The following is a 20,341-nucleotide window of genomic DNA, read 5'->3' as shown; positions in this document are numbered from 1 at the left end:
CTTGAAGACCAAATTAACAATTAAAGTTTGTGTTAAAATACATTTTTTATTTTAGTTTGATATAAACTTTTTTTTTTTTTTTTTTGAGACAGAATCTCACTCTGTTGTCCAGTCTGGAGTGCAGCGGTGTGATCTCGGTTCACTACAACCTCCATCTCCCAGGTTCTAGCTATTCTCCTGCCTTAGCCTCCCTAGTAGCTGGGACTACAGGCACTTTTTTGTAAACTTGCAAATATGAAACTTTCATGTAATGAATATCCTTTTTTCTTATACGTATACAGAGATGCATGCTATACGACATTTTATACACATTGATGTGTTTTAGTTCTTTCGAATTTTAAAAACATCCCATAATGCATTTTATTTCAAGGACTGAGTTTGATCATTAATATCTGCTACAAATCTTCTTCAGATAGCCCCAACCAACATAATGGGTCTTTTCAAAATTAGAATCTTTTCAAGGAAGTCTTTGGTATTTTCATTTGCCTGACCTGGATCCTGTTAAAATTGTTTGTAGAAAACCAAAGACTTATCTTTTCCTTTTATCATCTGGTCAGTAATTTTTTCTCATTTTATTATATCAGTAGAAAATACAACAGGAAATTACATCCGTGATGCTCGTGTGTTATTTGGAATAACCAAGACTGGCACAAATGAGGCAACAGACTTCAGATCAACTAAAAATCAGTAACATTCACAGAACTTGTCAGGATCTGAACGTCTATGTCCACGTTCCTGCCTGAAAACAGTATCTTGTGATAATCAAAGTGAGTATATATTATAGGTGACAATTGCCAGGAGCTAAATCTGTCCCTCTGAGGACCTCCAGTTCTTTTGTTTCATTTCTAATCAGGCAACTACAGCTTTTATAAGGCCAGAATACATTTACCAGATCATAGTTGGTTCATCCTTATTACTATTTTTAATCAGCTCATGGTTGATTCATTATTACTATTTTTTAATCAGCTTGTCTTTCCCCCAGGAAGTTAACTTGTTATAAAATAAATAAAATCAATAGGATATCTACTCCTGTTGGAAATAATAGTTATTTTCAAAAAGATCTAAACCCTAATAAATGAAATTGATAGGACACAGATTGATAAAACCTGAGGCTTGCAAAGGACAGGGAAAGGTCAGTTGCCCTAGCTCCTTCCTAGAAGGATTGTTGAGAATCAACTGTGACAGCATAGCTAGAGTTTTCAGGAAATTAAAGGCTTCAGACTGCCCAGATCCATCTTCAAGATTCACCGCAATCCACGATTATGGCAAAGCCCAAGAGGCATGTAACTGCTAACATGCCGCCATGCTTGCTCCCTTGGAGAAAGCCACAGAAAGGACATACATAATTCCCCAGCAAACCCCGCTCATCTTTCCCAGAACATGCAGAAAGATTTCAGAGTATTGGGACATCACCAAATTCAGAAACCGTACACTGCAGCTAATTTACTAATAAACCATGACGTACTGTCATAAATTACTTTAACTGGTACTTGTCCAGTTAAATGAACAAACTATATTCTGCAAGGTAGTGGCCTTGAGGATTGATGGCAGTTGTTTGTTTGCATGCTAATTTGCCAAATTTCGTTAAGTTGCTCTGGGTCTACTCATTCACCTTATGTTAATCAGTCAGGCCCTACAGTGCTCATATTTTCAGCTCTGTGTTTTTCCAGTCAAGAGCATGACAATTTTTAATCTCGACAAGTTTCCTCTCACATTAACAGTGGAGGCCATGCATTAGCAGCAAATGTGCAGTGAAAGCCTGCGTTAGAGATGATGGAGGGGGCAACTGACAAGAGAGTTTCGTTCGGATGCCACGGGTGATGCACACAAACACCATTAAGACAAAATGTGCAGGACTTTCCGCCCCCATTTCCCATCCTCTGATACAGCCTAAGTCCTGACATGGATCAACGTAGCAGGCAGGGACAATTCTCCCGAAATGAAAATGGACAAGGAGAAAAACATATATTACCTTCTCAATGAGATCTATGCAAGCTTGCAAATCCAGACCAAAGCCAATAGACACCCATTCAATGCTTTCTTTCTTATATTCCTCTTGCTCCAGAACAAACATGTGCCGATTGAAGAACTGTTGTAATTTTTCATTGGTAAAATTAATGCAAAGTTGCTCAAGGCTATTATACTTCAAGGATATGAATAGGTAAGAAGAAGAGATAAAAACAAAATTGTGGTCCACTTTCAAGAATGTCCGGTAAAGAAAAAACCATAACCATTATTATTTTTTTTAATCAAACTTTTTCTGAAGAATTTTCATTTAATTATGTTAACCATTATTATATGATCGGAAATAGACCCAACAAGACACAAATGCTCAATTAACTCAATTAATTGTAATTTTGAATTGTAATATCATTAAGTGCAATAACATAGCACTTAATGGTATTAAAATTTAAAATCATAATTCCTTTACCTCTATTTACCTTTATGTAAGACAGAATTAAGAAATCAACAAATACTTAATACCATTAAGTACAATAATTACTATTAATTATAGCTCTTCTCCAATCAAGGTAGCCCTTAAGGTTTGCACAGAATGATCCTCATGCTTTGACCATATTTTCCCACCTTCCCAAGTACATTTTCCCAGGTAACATTTTCTAATCTTCTTATAAATATGCATTGACTTCCTTCTTACCAGATACACTTACCTCAAGGATTTCAAAACCAGTGATGTCAAGAATGCCAGTGAAGAACTGCCTTGACAGCTTGGCATCCAGGGCCCTGTTGATCCGTGCCACCAGCCACTTAAACATCCTTTCATACATTGACTTGGACAGGGCACCAACAGCACAGGTTACCTAGAGATCACATTGAAAACACTCCTTCATCTGACTGAAGTGCTCATTTTAATCCTGGGCATTCTCTATCAGCAACCACCTTCTAGTCAAATCAGGATGTGTTTATTGACCTTCTGTGGTTCCAACATTCTGATGAATACAATGAGAAGAGAGAGAGAGAGGGAGAAAGAAAGACAAAGAAAGAAAGAAAGAAAGAAAGAAAGAAAGAAAGAAAGAAAGAAAGAAAGAAAGAAAGAAAGAAAGAAAGAAAGAAAGAGAGGGAGGGGGGGAGGGATGGAGGAAGGGAAGGAAGGAAGGAAGGAAGGAAGGAAGGAAGGAAGGAAGGAAGGAAGGAAGGAAGGAAGGAAGGGAGGGAGGGAGGGAGGGAGGGAAGGAAGAAAGAAAGAAGAAAGGAAGGAAAAGAGAGAAAGAGAGAAAGGGAGAAAAGAGAGGAAGGAAGGGAGGCAGGGAGGAAGGAAGGGGAGGAAGGAAGGAAAGGAGGGAGGGAGAAGGAAAAGGAGGGAGAGAGGAAGGGAGAAAAAAAGGAGGAAAGGAGATGGGTAGGAGAAAGGAGTAAGCTAGCCTGGTGCCTCCTTGTGGAAACACAGATGAGAGGAATCACGTTCCTATTATTAAAGGACTAACTATCCCGGGGTATGGTGTGGTGGTGTGTCCCAAAGCCTTGCTATTCAAAGTGTGACCCTAAGACAAGCAGCAGCAGCACCACCTAAGAGTATGCTAAAAACGCAAACTCTCAGGCCCAGTCCCAGACCTACTGAATCAGAATCTGTAAGCTAACACAATCCCCAGCTGATTACTATTGACAAAGACTCTCTCCTTGACCAAACTTTAATGAGGATCCTCTGACCCCTCGCCTCCACCTTACCTGTCCTGTCTTCAGCCTGTCTAGCCCAGCTGCAGGAAGAAGTCTAAGTCACTCACCCTTGATCTCTGATTAAGTTCCCTTATCCCCCACCTTTGATGTACATGTTATTGGCCTGCCTTTAGCAAGAATCCTGTTAGGTCAGTTTAAAAAAATCCTCCTACCCACTGTTAGTAATTTTCCACCCACTGATCCCCTCCCTCTGGTCTTGGGCTATAAATCCCCACTTAACCTTGTTGTACTTGCAGTTGAGCCCAGTATCTCTCCCCTGTTGCAATATAACTATTGCAGCAGTCCTGAATGAAGTCTTCCTTACCATTTTAATGAGATTCAGAATATTTGTAATACCATGCGTAATAGTTTGAACATAGTGATAGAGTACATTAGAAATTTATAATCCCTAATCTTTGTTCTGCCACTGCTGTAGATGCCAATGAATTATGTAACCTTTGGCAAGTGATCTAACCTTTCTGGAAAGCAGCATCTTCATCTGAAAAACACTTTAAAGGATCTTCCTAGGCTTAGCTTCCAACTCTTTATTATATTAGTTCCCAGTGTTGCTCTCAACAACCTGGACAGAGAATAGCCATTTGGTGCATCATTCTGACTCAGATTCTCCTGCTGTAAAACTGAGGCTGCCTTTTCCTTCCCTGGAGGGGTGTGGCAAAGGTTCTAAAGTAACCCACTGGGGACAGCGCCAACTTTTATGCCTGGATGATGCTCTACACATGCAGATCCTGCTTCCATAACTCAATAGCGCTGCTGTAGTAGCAGGTTTCTGACATACTCCAAGGAGGAGAGAATTTTAGTTGACCATTCTCCAAGCCTGGCAACAGAACGTGCTCCAACCACTTAACATTTAAAATAGGCCTATCACATCCATCCTTCTGCCCAGGAGACAGCACGCAGCAGGAGCCAGTTGGTTTCTGGTGGTGATTTAGTTATGAGTCACCCACTCCCTGATCAGTTATCTTGAGTCATTTCCACAGTAATCCATCAGCCGGATGGCATCACAGTTTTTTATTATCAGCATCAAGAGCACACACGTACAAATAAAGCATCAAGAATGATTTTCATCCTCTGTAACACAGAAGAAATCACTCTGTCTACAGCAGTCACTTTGAAACTTTAAAAAGAACATGACTAACTTGTTTACCCTCTTTTAATTCCCTAAATACTTGAGAAGTGGGAGTGGGAGAGACACTGTTAGGTCAGGTGGGGCAAGTGGTAGAGAAACATAGGAAGAAAGCCTGGAGATGTAGGCAGTAGGAGAAATGGATGGTAAACGTCTGCTGATGAATTCGTGAAACAGATCAATATGTTGCTCACTAATTAATCATTTTCATCATTTTCTGTCCAATGAAGAGGAAATGAGCTGGCTAAATCTATACTTCCACTTTTCAAGGGTTAAGTGTACCCATTTCTTAGCTCTTTTTAAAACAACCTCACAGAAGACTTTGGTTACTGGGGGCAATAGTGCATGATAGAAAATAATAGAAAAAAAAATAATGAAGTCAAATAGTTAATTTTTTTTTTTTTTTTTTTTGAGATACAGTGTTGCTCTGTTGCCCAGGCTGGAGTGTAATGGCATGATCTCGGCTCACTGCAACCTCCACCTCCAAGGTTCAAACGATTCTCTTGCCTCAGCCTCCCAAGTGGCTGGGATTACAGGCACGCACCACCATACCCGGCTAATTTTTTTGTATTTTTAGTAGAGACGAGGTTTCACCATGTTGACCAGGCTGATATCGAACTCCTGACCTCAGGTGATCCTCCCCTCTCGGCCTCCCAAAGTGCTGGGATTACAGGAGTGAGCCACTGTGCCCAGCCAAAATTTTTAACTGTGTTGATCCCTGCCTTTCTCATTTGTAAAATAATAATAATGAAATATGCGTAGCTCAGGGTTGTTGTGAGATATCCAATGAGACAGGGGATGCAAACTGACAGCATATTTGACACTTAGTATCCAATAAATGTTAATCCTCCCTTTTCCACCCCTTTTCTGCTTTTATCACTTCCTCATCCTCATCCCAGTATTTACTTACTAGTTGTGTCGCCTTGAGTGGTTAATCTTTCTAAGGGTCACTGTCTGTAGCTGTAAAATGGCAATAAGAAGATCTACTTTGTAGGCTTTTTATTAGATTAAATGAGATAATCCATGCAAAGCACTTAGCACATCACCTATAGTTAGTACTCAGTGGACATTATTATTATTTTATTATTAATCATAAAGGAACTTATTTCTAGGTGACATAGTTAGAAATATCATGGAATCATGAAATACTAGACCTGAAGATCCTTAGTTCTCGATAGGCATATATAGTGGTTTTCACCCTGGGATGGTATCTCCTCAAAGGAGGAATGCATTTGGAAATGCAAGTGGCATTTTCTGGTTGTCACAGTGACTAAGAATGCTACTGGCATTTAGTTACCTGGGGGCCAGGAATCCCAAACATCTACAATGTGCAGGACACTCTCATCCATAAAGAACTGTCCCATCTTAAATGCCAATTACATTGAGAAATACAAAGTTGTTCAGCCACTTCACTGCGGTGCTCAGAGAGATGAAAACAATTAACCAAGGTATCAGATTTAGTTAGCATTATAGCTAGAACTAAATTTTGTATAGAATGTTAACGCTGCATAATTTTTTCCCATCTTTTGCAATTGTCATCAACAGAGCATACATGTCTCTATTTTTAGCAGTGACAATTGTCTCTATAAAATCAGTAAAATTCCTAAGGAAAAAAAAGCCTTAGAGTGTGCTTTTTTACTATGTCTCCAGGAGAGAGAGACAGAGAAAGGAGGAGGTTTTTTTATTTTAATGTTGAATAATAATATATTAGCTTGTTTCACTGGTCCTGTTATAGTAAAGGCTGGAGTCCTTACTATAATATTGTGTTTTTAGTTCCTCAGAACACAATATGAGAGAACTGAAGGCTTGATCTCAGCCCTCCTATGGGATCATTAGTTTTATTTTTATTTTTTGCTTGTATTATTATTTTAATTGACAAATAATTGTATACATTTATGAGGTATACTATGATATTTTCATACATGCATACAAGTGGTAATGATCAAATCAGGGTTATCAGCACATCTATACCTCAAACATCGATCATTTCTTTTTATTAGAAACATTCAAAATCTGCTCTTCCTGCTATTTGGGCTCATTAGTTTTATACAGAGAAAACCCCTGTTCTATAATCATAGCATGTCATGCATGTTGTGGTGAATGTCTAAGAAGGCACGCAACTGCTGAACAACTCTAACCCCACTGCCAAGAAATAGCTCAATTATGTGTCCTGCTGATCGTGATTCAAGTTTAGCTCAATGTAGTCTATTTGAACATGTGTGGAGCACTTACGGCTTACAGGGAATTGTTTTAGATGCTTGGGGCACTAAGATGAATTAGACATAGTCCATGCCTCAAAGAGGTTAGAAGACAAAAATGTAAGCAGATTATTTTAATACAGTAAAGTTAGTATTATAGTAGAGGTAGAATTATCCATTTATAGAGTAAGCTAAATTAATAAATTGATTTTGATTAGTCATTTAAATGTTTTAAATAACACAGACACATCAGTTACCTTAATACACCAAGGGAAACACATCTGTTCTAGTCATCATATATAAGATGACTGTCTTATATTACAAATTTGTACATTTGTCTGTCTTTCAGAGTTAGGGTGTATACTGAGTAAGACTGGGTAAGAATGTTACTTAACGTTCCCTTTGACTCAGTTTGCTCAATTAGAAAAATCATAAATTATGCATTTCTGCCCTACTTAGCTCTGAGTATTATTGTAATAGAAGGCAATAATACCTGTGAATGCTTTATCCATACTACGTGTGACACCACTTCCTCTTTCCAGAAAGGCTACATTTCTCAGCCCCTTTCTGTAGCTAAAGGTATTATTTTACTAATTCTTATCAATGAACTATTAGTGAAAGTGATATTACTTCTAGCCTAAGCAGTTAAAGGTGGTTGTACTTTCTCTACAAATGAACTTTTCTCCTTGTGCAGTCACTTTGGAGGCCATGTGTCCCAGATGACATAGAACTACAAAGGACAACATAGAACTACAAAACAGAGAAGGCTATATACTCTCTATTGGACTTGATGTAAGAAATATTTTGTTGTCACTGAGATTTTAGTGTGTATGCATTACTGCAGCCCAGCTTATCGCATATTTTCCCTTGCACATTACAGCTATAAATTATTATTTTTGAAACTTACTAGCATGCTTAGATGGTCTCATTACCCAGTGGCCCTGGGAATATTTACTGCATTAAGGCAAAACCTCAGAGAATTTGTTATTCTCCAATACAACATTCTTCTGGATGCTAAACAAAGTCTACATGACGTTCCATCTCTCATTTCTGTTTTCAATACCCACCTCCTTTCATATATTGGTTTTTAGCATATGTCCTAAAACTGTTTCTCAACTAACATGTCACCATGTGTCTTTTATGTCAAAGGAGCCAAATATGTGAGGCATGCCAATTTGCCAATTTTATCCATGTTAGGAACGAACAGCTTTGAAAGCTTCCTCACTGGATGACAAAGATGTTGATCACGACAAGTGGAGGGTTTGTCGGCATCTGCAATGATACTTGCTACCTAAGGGAAAACTTTCCAAATGTATGTTTCAGACAAGAGCATTTACTGTGGTGTGCATCACAAGTAAAAACACTTGGAATAGTCATCCCAAGAACTCTTTTTTGCTCTTTTATAGAAGCTTTTATTATTGCAAATATCCTTAGTAGTTGAAAAATACACAAGTACAATATATATACAATTATTGGAAGATCATAGAATAGTAATGCTCTTGAAATATCAAGTTCTCACCTGTTCTACAGTTTGACCTCTGGTAACATACTCATTACCAACTTTGATTCTAGGATGGATCAAGCCCTTTACCAACTCAGAGGAGTTAATGCCCATGAGGAAAGCAACTTTGTCAGCATCTGGTCATCAGAAATAGAAGAGAAGGAAGGAGAGAGGAAAACACTGTTAAAATTCATTCCATTATAGTCAAACTAACTACCCAAAGGACAGAAAGATAGTGTGTTTAGATCAATGTAGCAAGGTGGATTGTAGTTTTCAAATAAATGCCTGAATCCTAAAAGTTTAAAGGAACCTATTTCTTGGAAATGCAAGTCAAAGGCACATTGAAATCTCACTTCATCAGTTTGTTGGAATTAATGAAAAAGAAAATATAACGCCACTCACACCCACTTGAATGACTGTAATCAAAAAGGCAGACAATAACAAGTGTTGTCAAGGATGTGGCAAAAATGGAACCCTCATACATTGTGGGTGGGAATGCAAAATGATGTGAATTTTCTGTAAGAAACAGTTTGACAGTTACTCTGAAGTTAAGCATAGAGTTACTATAGAACCCAGCAATTTCACTTTTAGGTACACACCCAAGAGAAATGAAAACATATGTTCACACAAAAAATTGTACACAAATGTTTCTAGCAGCATTATTCACAATAGTCAAAAGGCAGGGAAAAGTGAAATATCCATCACTGATGAATGGATAAAAATATGTGGTATACTCATATAATAGGATATTGCTAGTCATTTTACAAAAATGAAGCATTGATGTGTGCTACAACATGGCTGAAACTTGAAAACATTATGCTAAGTGAAAGGAAATCAGACACAAAAGGCCACATATTGCAGGATTTCTTTTCTATGAAATGTTCAGAACAAGCAAATCCATGAGGACAGAAAGTCGATTTTGGTTGCCACAGTCTGAGGAGAAGCAAAAATCAAAGTAACCACTAATAGTTGCTACTAAGAGTTTATTTTTGTGATAATAAAATATTCTGGAATTAGATAGTTGTGGTTGCACAGCCTTGAGAATATACTAAAACCCAATAACCATACAGTTTAAAAGGGTGAATATTATGGCATATGAATCTTCTAAAAGAGGACTAGTATCAAGAAATAGACTCTTTTAAAAGTTGAGATATAATTTGTCTGAAGGACATGGAAAATGCCATCTTTATTACTTGTTTCCTCTTTCTATGCATGTACTTGTGGACTCTTTCAACAAAACACGGACTTGGGCCATGTAATCTGATAATTATAGACAAGCACCAATCAACAGAAGCCAGGACACTTGCCAGTTATCTGTAAAACGCCCATCCTTTCCCTGCAAAGTCTCTGTTTACTCCGTAGTGCCCTCTGCTGTCCAACAATAATACTTACACCCCACAAAATTGTTTTATGAAAGAAAACTTCCATTTCCTAAAGTAGTGGAGAATAAGTATTATCAGAAGGAAAAGTAAATAGGCATGCATCACGTTAGGTATGAAAAAATGACATAAAATAATGACACAGGCAAAAAGTTATAAGCATATTTCAAATTGTAGATTATTTCAGTTACCAAACAAAATAAATACTCCACTCATCCAAAACCTCTCTCTGCTTTCTATTTTAAATGAATTTGGAGATATACTAGTATGTCTGGCATAGTCATTCTGTTGAATAATGTCTTATAATAGAAGGTAATGCAGCCTTTCTTTAATTCACTAAAGAAAAAAAAAACTGCAAATTTTCCTGAGCAATAATCACAAACAGAAAATAAAGTAAAAACAAAACAATTAGTGAGCTCTATCTCATCTGTATTAGCAATATCAATTTCCTTTTCACAGCCTTTTAAGTGTTTACAAGGCTTAAAATGTTTGAAATGTTTGATTTGCTTATAAACTAAAATCAATATATATTATACATACATTGCTACAAGCTACATACCTACTTTATGTTAGTTTATTTGCAGTGATAATAGCCTGGGTACTTGGTTGCTACGAAACCTTTCAAAACACAAAGCTTATCTGGAAAAATAAATGAAAATCAAAAGTACAGCAGACATGTCCATCCTGTGCTGAGATGAGTCTGCTAATAGTGCCAGTTTTGGAGGCAAAAGCTTGACAATTTCAAGTTGAGAATCCGGTATGTCAGATCATAGACTTTTTGAACTGGGAGAGACTTTATAGAGTATCTAATCCAATGTGAAAATATGTAAAAGATGGGAAGAAATAAAATGTGTCTGGTCAATCTGAGTGGAGATGAACAGTAACCAACAATGTGAAAAACAATTTTCTGGTATCTGTCCAGGTTTAAAAAAAAAGAGCAAACACTTGTTTTTTCTAAGCTTTGGAAGCATGCAGAGGCATAATACAGATAATAATAGTCTCAAGGAATAGTTTCCCACGCCGAGAGTCTTCATATATCCTTTTTCCAGTGTTAAGCACAGTCCTTTGAGTCTATTTTTATCCATGAACAAAAGAAACTCAAATTCTCTCAGGAGTACCACACCTTAAGCTTAACAGAAATAGCATGTAACATTATAGGATTATTTCTCACTTACTCCAGAGACAGTTGAGTATCTACAGACAGGACTAGTGTGCCCTGGATTTACTCCAGAGATTTACATTATGCATTACATATGTTCTCTGTTTTGGGGGGCGGAAGAAGCAATAGAAGTCATCATCTTCCAAAAAGTAAATTACTTCATTTGCACTAAACGTTTACAGTTTACAACCAAGATGAAAATAGCGTAAATCTATGAATAAATGCCCATCTGACATTCAGGAACTACTATTGTAAAGATAGCAATGTGTGTAAACATATTTTAATCGTATTCCCAAATAGGCTTTATGAAATTCCCACCCATAAGCATCAGTTCCTTCAGGACCTTGTGAATGAACCCATGGACTTTAATTAGGCTGCATGATCTTACCTGGGGGAGGTCACATTTAGCTACAGTGGTGGTTCTCAAGCATCAGTGTGCATTGGCATAGCTGGAGAGCTAATCAAATATTAAACAACAGGCTCCCTGAAGCAGGTTAGGGGCTGGGCAGCTCTAGTTTTATCATGTTACCCAGGTGATTCTGATACACATACAAATTTAAGAACAAAGTTGTTATTCTGGTAGTCCTCAACTTTGACGGCACAGTGGGGTCCCTGGCAAGTTGTAAAAACAAATACTGATGCCTGAAATTCACCCACAGAAATCTGGTTTGTCTGGCTTGGGTAATGCCTGAGCATCAGGATTTTAAAAGTTCCCCACTGATTGTGGTGAGCAGCCAAGTTTGCAAACTACTGTCTAGAGAAGAGTAACCAGGTTTGGTAAGTTTATTTTGAAATCAGGAAGATGGAAAGAACAAAGTATGACTTCACCTGAAAATAGGTAAAAAGATAGAAAAATTCAAAAAGCAATCTTTTCCAAATTTACAATTCTATCCCAGTTCAGTCCCATCTGCAAATAACCAGATATGAAAGAATGAAACAAAATCCAGTTTTGTCAGTCTCAGGGGTTATGATAATCATATTAATCTCTTTTATGGAAGGTTATAATACAATTTTTGAGTTGTTCATATTTCATTAATTTATTAAACAAAGTTTACTGAGCATTTGCTATATGTAAGCCCTGATACTAGATAATGTAGTAAGAAAATAAATAAAAAAGGCAAAAATCCCTGGCATCAAGAAATTATAATCTATGAGAGTAAGTAAAACACGGGGAAAAAAATAATATGTCAGTAAAACAACTGCATAAGAGACACAGATATCGAGTATCACGAAAGTGTGAAGCAGGGCAAGAGCCCTTCTGGGCTGCATGACTGGGGAAGGATTAAAAAAGAAACAACATTCAATCTGAGCCTGAAGGATGACAAGAGTTTTTGGAGGTAAATATGGGAGAACAAGAGTTTCTGTAAAAATGAACAGCACGACTTGAAGCCACAGGCATTGAAGAGTACAAGGTATGGTCAAAGAAGAGGTTATAACCCAGATGGATTGGACTACAGTGCCAGGGGGTGAGTGAGAAACTGAGAAAAGTGGGTGATTTCTGGTTGCAGAAGACATCTAATGCTGCTATAACGTATTAATTAAAGAATGGGGAAATGTTAAAGGAGCTGTAAGCAGAGAAATGACATAATTAGAATCAGGCTTTAGAATGCTTAATCTTGGAAATGTGCAAGACAGACCCGAGTAGGAAGAGTTTTACAGTACAGAGTGAACCCATTGCAGAATGCCCAAGTGTCAGATGCTGAAGCTCCAAATTAGTAATGAGAAAGGGAGAAAAAGAGACTGAGAAATATGACTAGGAGGTTTTCAGTCTGAGAAGCAGAGAGAAGAACAGTACTGTAAATATGAATAGAAATGCCAATAGGAAGACATCACTTAGGGGAGAAGATGATGGACTTTTAGCCATGCAGAGTTTAGGATACTAGAAAATATGCAGCTGAGAGTTGGAAATATGGAGTTGGAACTCAAGAAAGAGGCAAAGGCTAGGATGCCCCTTTGGATTTGGGTGCTCTTCCCCCTTCCCTCTTCTCCATCTGTCAAGCTCCTTCAATTCCTTCCCAAATAATTAACTGGGAAAAATTTACCAAAGCTTAATACATTAAGAACCCCTAGAATTAAAGAAAAATTCAACACCTCTGTTTTTAAAATGAGCTAAAGGTAGAAGCATACTGAAAAAAACTCAGTATCCAGTAAGATGCTTAAGTTAATTATGGCACATTCACACAATGGAATATTTTGTAGCCATCTAAAAAGATATTGCAGAAAAGACAAAAGATATTCAAATATAATTTAGTAAAAAAAAATACTAGCATGCATATGATCACAAATTTTTATTTTAAAAAGTTATATGTGCATATTCAACTAGAAAGCTACATTAAAAAATATGTCCTTTGGCATTCACAGTGATTGTCCCTGAGTAGGTAGGATTCACGTAACAAATAATTATCCATTACTATGTGCCAGGCACATTTTAAAACCTGGAAATATAGCAATGAACACACCAAATGAGGTCCCTGCTCTTAAAAAGCTTACATCTGGTGAAGACTGAGGGGTGAAGGCTAGGACAGTCCATAAAAACTAGCTGTATGAATGACATGAAGAAAAATATTTAGATTAGGGGGATAGTGGTGGAGGTAGCTAGAGAAGGCTTTTCTAATAAGGTAAGATCCAAGAAGTTACTTTAATAAGTGAGGGAGTAAGACATGAGGACAGGAGAAAAGTTCCAGGCAGAAAGAGGAGTTAGTGAAAATAGTCCTTCAATAGGAGTGCTTACAGGCTCCAAAAACAACCAAGAGGCCAGGACATCTGAGTGGAGGAGAACGAGAGCAGAGAAAATGGTAGATTTTGCTACTAACGGTAGGGATTAGAGAGAGACAGAGAAGCATTGGTTGGTGCAAACATAATTGCGGTTTTTGCTATTAAAAGTAATGACAAAAACCACAACTACATTTGCACCAACCTAATATCATAGAGGTTAAGGAAGCTGTGACAGGGATGTGGGGTTTTATTTGGAGTAAGGTGGGAGCCATTGTTGAGTTTAGAGCAGAAGCAGGACAGGGTGGAACAAGGGCTGACTGACACTATGAAAGGACTGACAGTAGCTTCTGGGTGCAGAGCTGTCCACCTATCCATCACAGGCAATGGTTCAGGCAGGGAGACAAGGAAGGAGGCTGTGGCAATAATCTGGTAAGAAATGGTGGCTTGGGCTAGGTGGTGGCAGTGGACATGGCCATGGGGATAAGTTGTGAGCTTTTGGATTTCAAAGGTAGAGACAAAGAAAAAGAGAGGAGTCTGGATGATTCTGAGATTTGAGTCAGGGCAACTGGGAAAACCTAGTTGGCATTTTGGGGATTTATTTTAATGATCATTCTAGACAGATCATTCATTGTAAGGTGCCATAAATCTTTCTGGTAAGCAGAAAAGAGTATAGATTTTTTTAAATGTGAAGAAAAAACAAGGGGAAGTAAAGCCTCCTGGTCTCACCCCTATGAGTTAGTTACATCCCGCTGGAATTCCAAGGGCCTTAGTTCACATCTCCATTATTTCACTTAATACATTTTATCATAATTTGCTCCTTATTATTTTTATTTTATTTTGTTTATTTTTTTGAGACTGAGTCTTGCTCTGTCACCCACGCTGGAGTGCAGTGGTGCGATCTCGGCTCACTGCTACCTCTGCCTCCTGGGTTCCAGCGATTCTCATGCCTCAGTCTCCCAAGTAGCTGGGATTATAGGTGTACGCCACCACTCTCCGCCAATTTTTTGTATTTTCAGTAGAGACATGGTTTTGCTATATTGGCCAGGCTGGTCTTGAACTCCTGGCCTCAAGTGATCCACCCGCCTCGGCCTCCCAAAGTGCTGGGATCACAAGTGTGAGCCACTGTGTCAGGCCATGATTCGTTCCTTTCTCTCATTGTTCTGGATAATCTATGTGCTAAAGGCATTCTCTTTCACCCAAGTTTAGCAAATTGACTGGATCATCAATAATTATTGAGGAGTGCTTCTTGATTCTGTGATAGGAGGATTCTACATTAGAATGGTAGTTGACAGAACCATTTTTGAAGAACAGCAACCAAGGGAGACACTATTGATTAATTTTAAGTAAGAGGTGAGGTTAAGTGCAAGGAGAAGGGGGCAGGCTTGGGCCCAGGGATTTGAAGTATATACCGTATCTTCAAAGTAATTCTTACTTTCTGTGCCATCTGCTTCCAGTTGCTCTTCTGTAAGTTTCTGTTTAAATTTCATGTTTCCAAAGTGCATGATGGCTCCAGTGAGTTTATAGCATCCATACTTCTCATCAGGAAGAAAGCCCAAGATGTCCATGGCTTGCTGTAAAAACAGAAACAGATGGCCCTGTCTTCATTTGCCTAATGGCTGCAGTGAGCACCTCACCCCCGCTGTGTTACACCTCGGGCTGTGGGCTGAAGGGAATGAGATAGACAGCTCTGTTCAAAGCAATGCAAATCAGCCCTGTTGGCACTTGGTCACCCGCAGTCTGCTCATCCCTTTAAAAGAGAATTAGGAAGGCACAAGACTAGGCTTGTTTAGTTCCCTGTAGTTTTAGAACTTTCCTTCAATGCCCTGCCTCTCTCTGGTCCCTTCCAGCAACATATAGATCACTAACTGGCTATATGAGGTCAATTATTTTGCCTTTCGTGGTTACGGCAGAAAGCACCATATCTGCTGAGTTGCTTGTTTCTGTGATCCCATGTGTTCTCCTGACTTTATTCTAGAGCAGACACATTTCAAAGACTGGTGAAAAGAAATGTTTAAGAAAAGCCACCTCACCATAAAATTGCATCCTAAGTATCCACTGCACAAGATGTGCATTCTCATACACCCCAAGAGGGAAAAAATTGGCACAATCTTTCTAGTGGTTAATTTAGAATATGTACCAAGAGACTATAAAAAATTCATAATCCTTAGTATTTTCACTTCTAGGAACCTAGCATAAGGTGAATCTGATATACAGAAAAAGTGTTAAGCTACAGAGATATTCACCTCAGTGGGAGTGAAAAAAATCTTGAGTCTAACACTAGCTCAATAAACAACAGGACAAATGCCTGATAAAATCTTAAGTACCCACTTAAATGTTTATGAAGAGTTCCTAAAGATACTTGAAATGCTTAAACGATTAAACTGAGAAAGCAAATTCTATATGCCAAATGTATATGCAGCATAATTACAGTCTTTTGGTAAAAAACAAAAAACACTAACATGACCATACAAAAGCAGCTGCAAATAGATAAAAACAGAATAAAGACTGTAAAGATATACACCAAATAAAAGAGATGTTTGCCACTGAGTTGAAATATCTTTCTACTTTTTCATAGCTTCCAAAGTTACTATATTGACAACGTGCAGTTTTCTCATAAGTCAGTAAACTTTGGACAGAAGCAGCCCTACACCCCTATGGACGCAAGACCACTTCTCCCCCCTATGGAAGCAAGATCACTTCTCCGGGTCTCTGAAGAACAGAACTCTAAGATGCTGTCTTTCATTTCTCATTGCCATTACCAGATTTCGCTTTGACAACTAACAAGCCTTACTTCTGTGGCCAGCAATTCTTCAGCATCATCCAAGCTCTCCACAGTAACTGCTCCACAGGAGCAAAAGTGGAAGTCTGAGGGATTTGCAGACACCAGGAGCATATCTAGAGTGGGAAAAACATTCGTTAAACAACTTAAAGAAATCCACAAGTGCCTTAGAAAATAATTGGTCAATATTCACAGTTTACAGTTTAAATCATACTTGTAAACAAGCCAAAATAAAATCCATATTTTAGACCCAAACTTCTACAATCAATGTTTGCCCTCTATTAAATTGTCAGTAATGTGTTAATGCCTCCCAAGAGAAGACAGGCTGGCAAATTCCAAAAGCAGATTCAATTGCAGCAGTTTCAATTGGTGCAAAAAAACAAAAACAAACGAATAACAACAACAACAAAACACAGACAATGTGTGCTGGTAAAACTTTGAAAACAGGAATTTGGCCTAGATTTATGACTGAGGGCTGGAGGACAAAAGTATTTTGTAAAATTATAAGTAGAACAGATCTGAGCTTCAAAAGCTAGGAAGCAGCCAGACCTTGGGGTCAGCGCCCAGGGAACATTAGCAGGGCAACCCTGTCACATCACATCCCTATTAGGGAGCTGAGTCTGTCTTTCAAGGGATCCATAAGTCAGCTGCTGTGTTCAATGCTGCACCCTGATATGTCTAAGAGTACTGACATGATTCACTTAGTCAGGAAACATAATCCAGGCCAAAGCAGAGGCAGGCTGTCAGTCACGCATCAACTGACTTGGCAGAATCACGTTAACCTCTCACTGCCCAACACTTGATCCCGATGAAGTTTTCTTGAGCTGATCTTATTTTTCTATTTATTGCTCAATGAAGTGAAAATCGGTTATCTTGAACCCCAGATCTCAGAAACAAAGAAATTGGGCTACATAAACGTTCACAGCAGCTTTGTTAGAAAACAAGTCAAATGACCATCTGCAGTTGAATGGGCTAACAAACTGTTGTACATCCATACAGTAGATTATTATTCAGCAAACAAAGGAATGAACTATAAATACGTGCTAGAACATGGAAGAATTTCAAAATAATTATGCTGGGTGAAATAAGCCTGACAAGAAGAATATACACTCTATTTTTTTCGTTTTGTCTTTAAACATTCTAGAAAATGCAAACTAATCTATGGTGACGGAAAGCATATTAGTGGTTGCTTAGGGACTGGGGCTGGGAGAGGAGGGTTCCAATGAGTGAGAAGGGACAGGAGGGAGGTCCAAGGACCTTCTGAAGATCCAAGGACACTTTTGAAAGTATACATGCATTACGTTGATTGTGGTGATGGTTTCATACACACGCATATATATGTTAACACTTACCTGTTATATACTTAAAACACATGCCGTGTACTTTAGTTGAAAAGTACTTCAATAAATTTGTTTTATAAAACTTTAAAAATAAAACAAAATTGGCCTAGCTTAAATCAAGCAGAAGGTTAATATATGTATTTTAATAAAAATGACCTGTAAAATTTTTAACAGTACTTGTTTTTAAAATGATTTTTATTTTTTAAATTGACAATTTAAAATTGTATATATTTATGGCGTACAACATGATGCTTTGATCCACGTATACATTGCGGAATGGCTTATTCCAGCTAAGTAATGTATCATCATTTCACATACTTATTTTGTGTGGTGAGAATATTTAAAATCTACTCTGTTAACCATTTCAAGCATATAATACATGGTTATTAACTATAATCACTGTGTTGTAGAATAGATCGTCTGAATTTATTCAACTTTTTAAGATTCTACATGGGTGAGATAATGTGGTATTTGTCTTTCTGTCCCTGCCTTATTTCACTTAGCATAATGTCCTTCAGGTTCATCCACATTACCATACTTGACAAACATAACAAGATGTTCTTTTCTTTTCTTCTCTTTTCTTTTCTTTTTGAGACAGGGTCTCGCTCTGTCACCCAGGCTAAGGTGCGGTGGCACGATCACAGCTCACTGAAGCCTCAGTCTCCCAGGCTCAAGTGATCTTCCCACTTCAGCCTCCCTAGTAGCTGAGACCACAGGTGCATGCCACCATGATCAACTAATTTTTTAATTTTTTATAGAAACAGGGTCTTGCTATGTTGCTCAGGCTGACCTTGAACTCCTGGGCTCAAGCAATCCTCCCTCCTGGGCCTTCCAAAGTGCTGGGATTACAGTCATGAGCTACCATACCTAGCCAAGATTTCCTTCTTTTTCTTTAAGGCATAATAGTATCCTATTGTGTATATAGACCACATTTTCTTTATCCATTCATCCTTCATGGACACTTGGGTTGTTTCTCTATCTCGGCAATTGTGAACAATGCTGCAGTGAACATGGAGGTACAGATATTTCTTCAGGATACTGAATTCACTTCCCTTGGATGTATTCCCAGTAGTGAGATAACTGGATCATAAGGTAGTTCTATTTGTAATTTTTTTTATTAACTTTCGTACCATTTTTCATAATAACTGTAGTAATTTATAGTTGACTCAACAGTGAACAAGGGTTCCCTTTTCTTCACATCTTTGCCGACATTTATTCTCTCTTGTCTTCTGATAGCAAGACAATATCTCATTATGGTTTTTGCTTTGCATTTCTGTGATGATTACTGATGTTGAGTGTTTTCTCACAGACCTGTTGGTCATTTGCGTGTCTTCTTTGGAGAAATGTCTGTCACGTTCTTGATCCATTTTTTAATCTGGTTGTTTTCTTGCTATTGAGTTGAGTTCTTTATATACTTTAGATATTAACCCCTTATCAACATACAGTTTGCAAGTATTTTTTTTTTTTTTTTTTTTTTTTGAGACGGAGTCTGGCTCTGCCGCCCAGGCTGGAGTGCAGTGGCCAGATCTCAGCTCACTGCAAGCTCCGCCTCCCGGGTTTACGCCATTCTCCTGCCTCAGCCTCCGGAGTAGCTGGGACTACAGGCGCCCACCACCTCGCCCGGCTAGTTTTTTGTATTTTTTAGTAGAGACGGGGTTTCACCGTGTTAGCCAGGATGGTCTCGATCTCCTGACCTCGTGATCCGCGCAAGTATTTTTTCTCGTTCATTCAGTAGATTCTCTCATGATGATGCATGATTGTTGTATAGTTTATGAAGCGAATACTCAGGGTATGAGGCCAAATGTCAAGGATTCCAATATGGAAGGACCTCTTGGTCACTTATCATCACTCCTGGAATCTATACACTAGTTGAATAGCAAGAATAGGTACAATAAATAAATAGAAACAAAAAAAGCCAAAAGAAAAAGAAAAGAAAAGGGAAAATTTATGTAGGACCAAGCTATATAGATGGCAGTGAGAGCTAAGGATTTTGAATGAGCCCTGTCCAAAAGAACTGAAGAAATGAGTCTTAGCTATGCCTGGAACAAGGGTCAGATATAATTGAGAGCAAAGGGGTGAAGGGTTACTCATGGCCATGTAGAGGTCAAATAGGGGCTGGCTCTGAGGTAACATGTCACCTCATTTCCTTGACTCCTTCAGTGGGTGGCCAGCCTCTCTGCTGTGATTTCCATACCCAATTCTTTTGTAGTATGCACAAATCCTCATATTTCAGGATATGTGGACATCATCCTCATATTGTTAAGATATGTCCTCTTGTATTAAGCCTCAGGATACTCTGAAGCTCTTCTTTGGCAAACATGGATGGTAAGAGTTCCAGATTATCTTTTAAAATGTCCCCCAAAAGGACAATGGGTGCTAAAACAGGTAGACTGACAATACCCAGCTTGGACCACCAGATGTCAGGCTTTGCACAGTAATCAATCTCAGCAACCC

At 38.3% G+C, this 20,341-nt stretch overlaps 1 protein-coding gene across 1 annotated transcript in view; it reads right to left on the bottom strand.

The window, feature by feature from the left end:
* LOC111542200 (myosin-15) overlaps positions 1–20,341 on the bottom strand; it is a 143,072-nt gene that overhangs the window by 87,760 nt on the left and 34,971 nt on the right. The window contains 5 exon segments of the mRNA XM_023211420.3: positions 1,973–2,143; positions 2,670–2,819; positions 8,534–8,652; positions 15,201–15,339; positions 16,560–16,663. Of these exon segments, the coding sequence (XP_023067188.2) occupies positions 1,973–2,143; positions 2,670–2,819; positions 8,534–8,652; positions 15,201–15,339; positions 16,560–16,663 (683 nt within the window).

Source organism: Piliocolobus tephrosceles, unplaced genomic scaffold (assembly GCF_002776525.5).
Source record: "Piliocolobus tephrosceles isolate RC106 unplaced genomic scaffold, ASM277652v3 unscaffolded_19, whole genome shotgun sequence".
Classification (NCBI taxonomy): Eukaryota; Metazoa; Chordata; class Mammalia; order Primates; family Cercopithecidae; genus Piliocolobus; species Piliocolobus tephrosceles.
The sequence above is the reverse complement of the archived record's forward strand: the minus strand, read 5'-3'. Positions and strand labels throughout refer to the sequence as shown.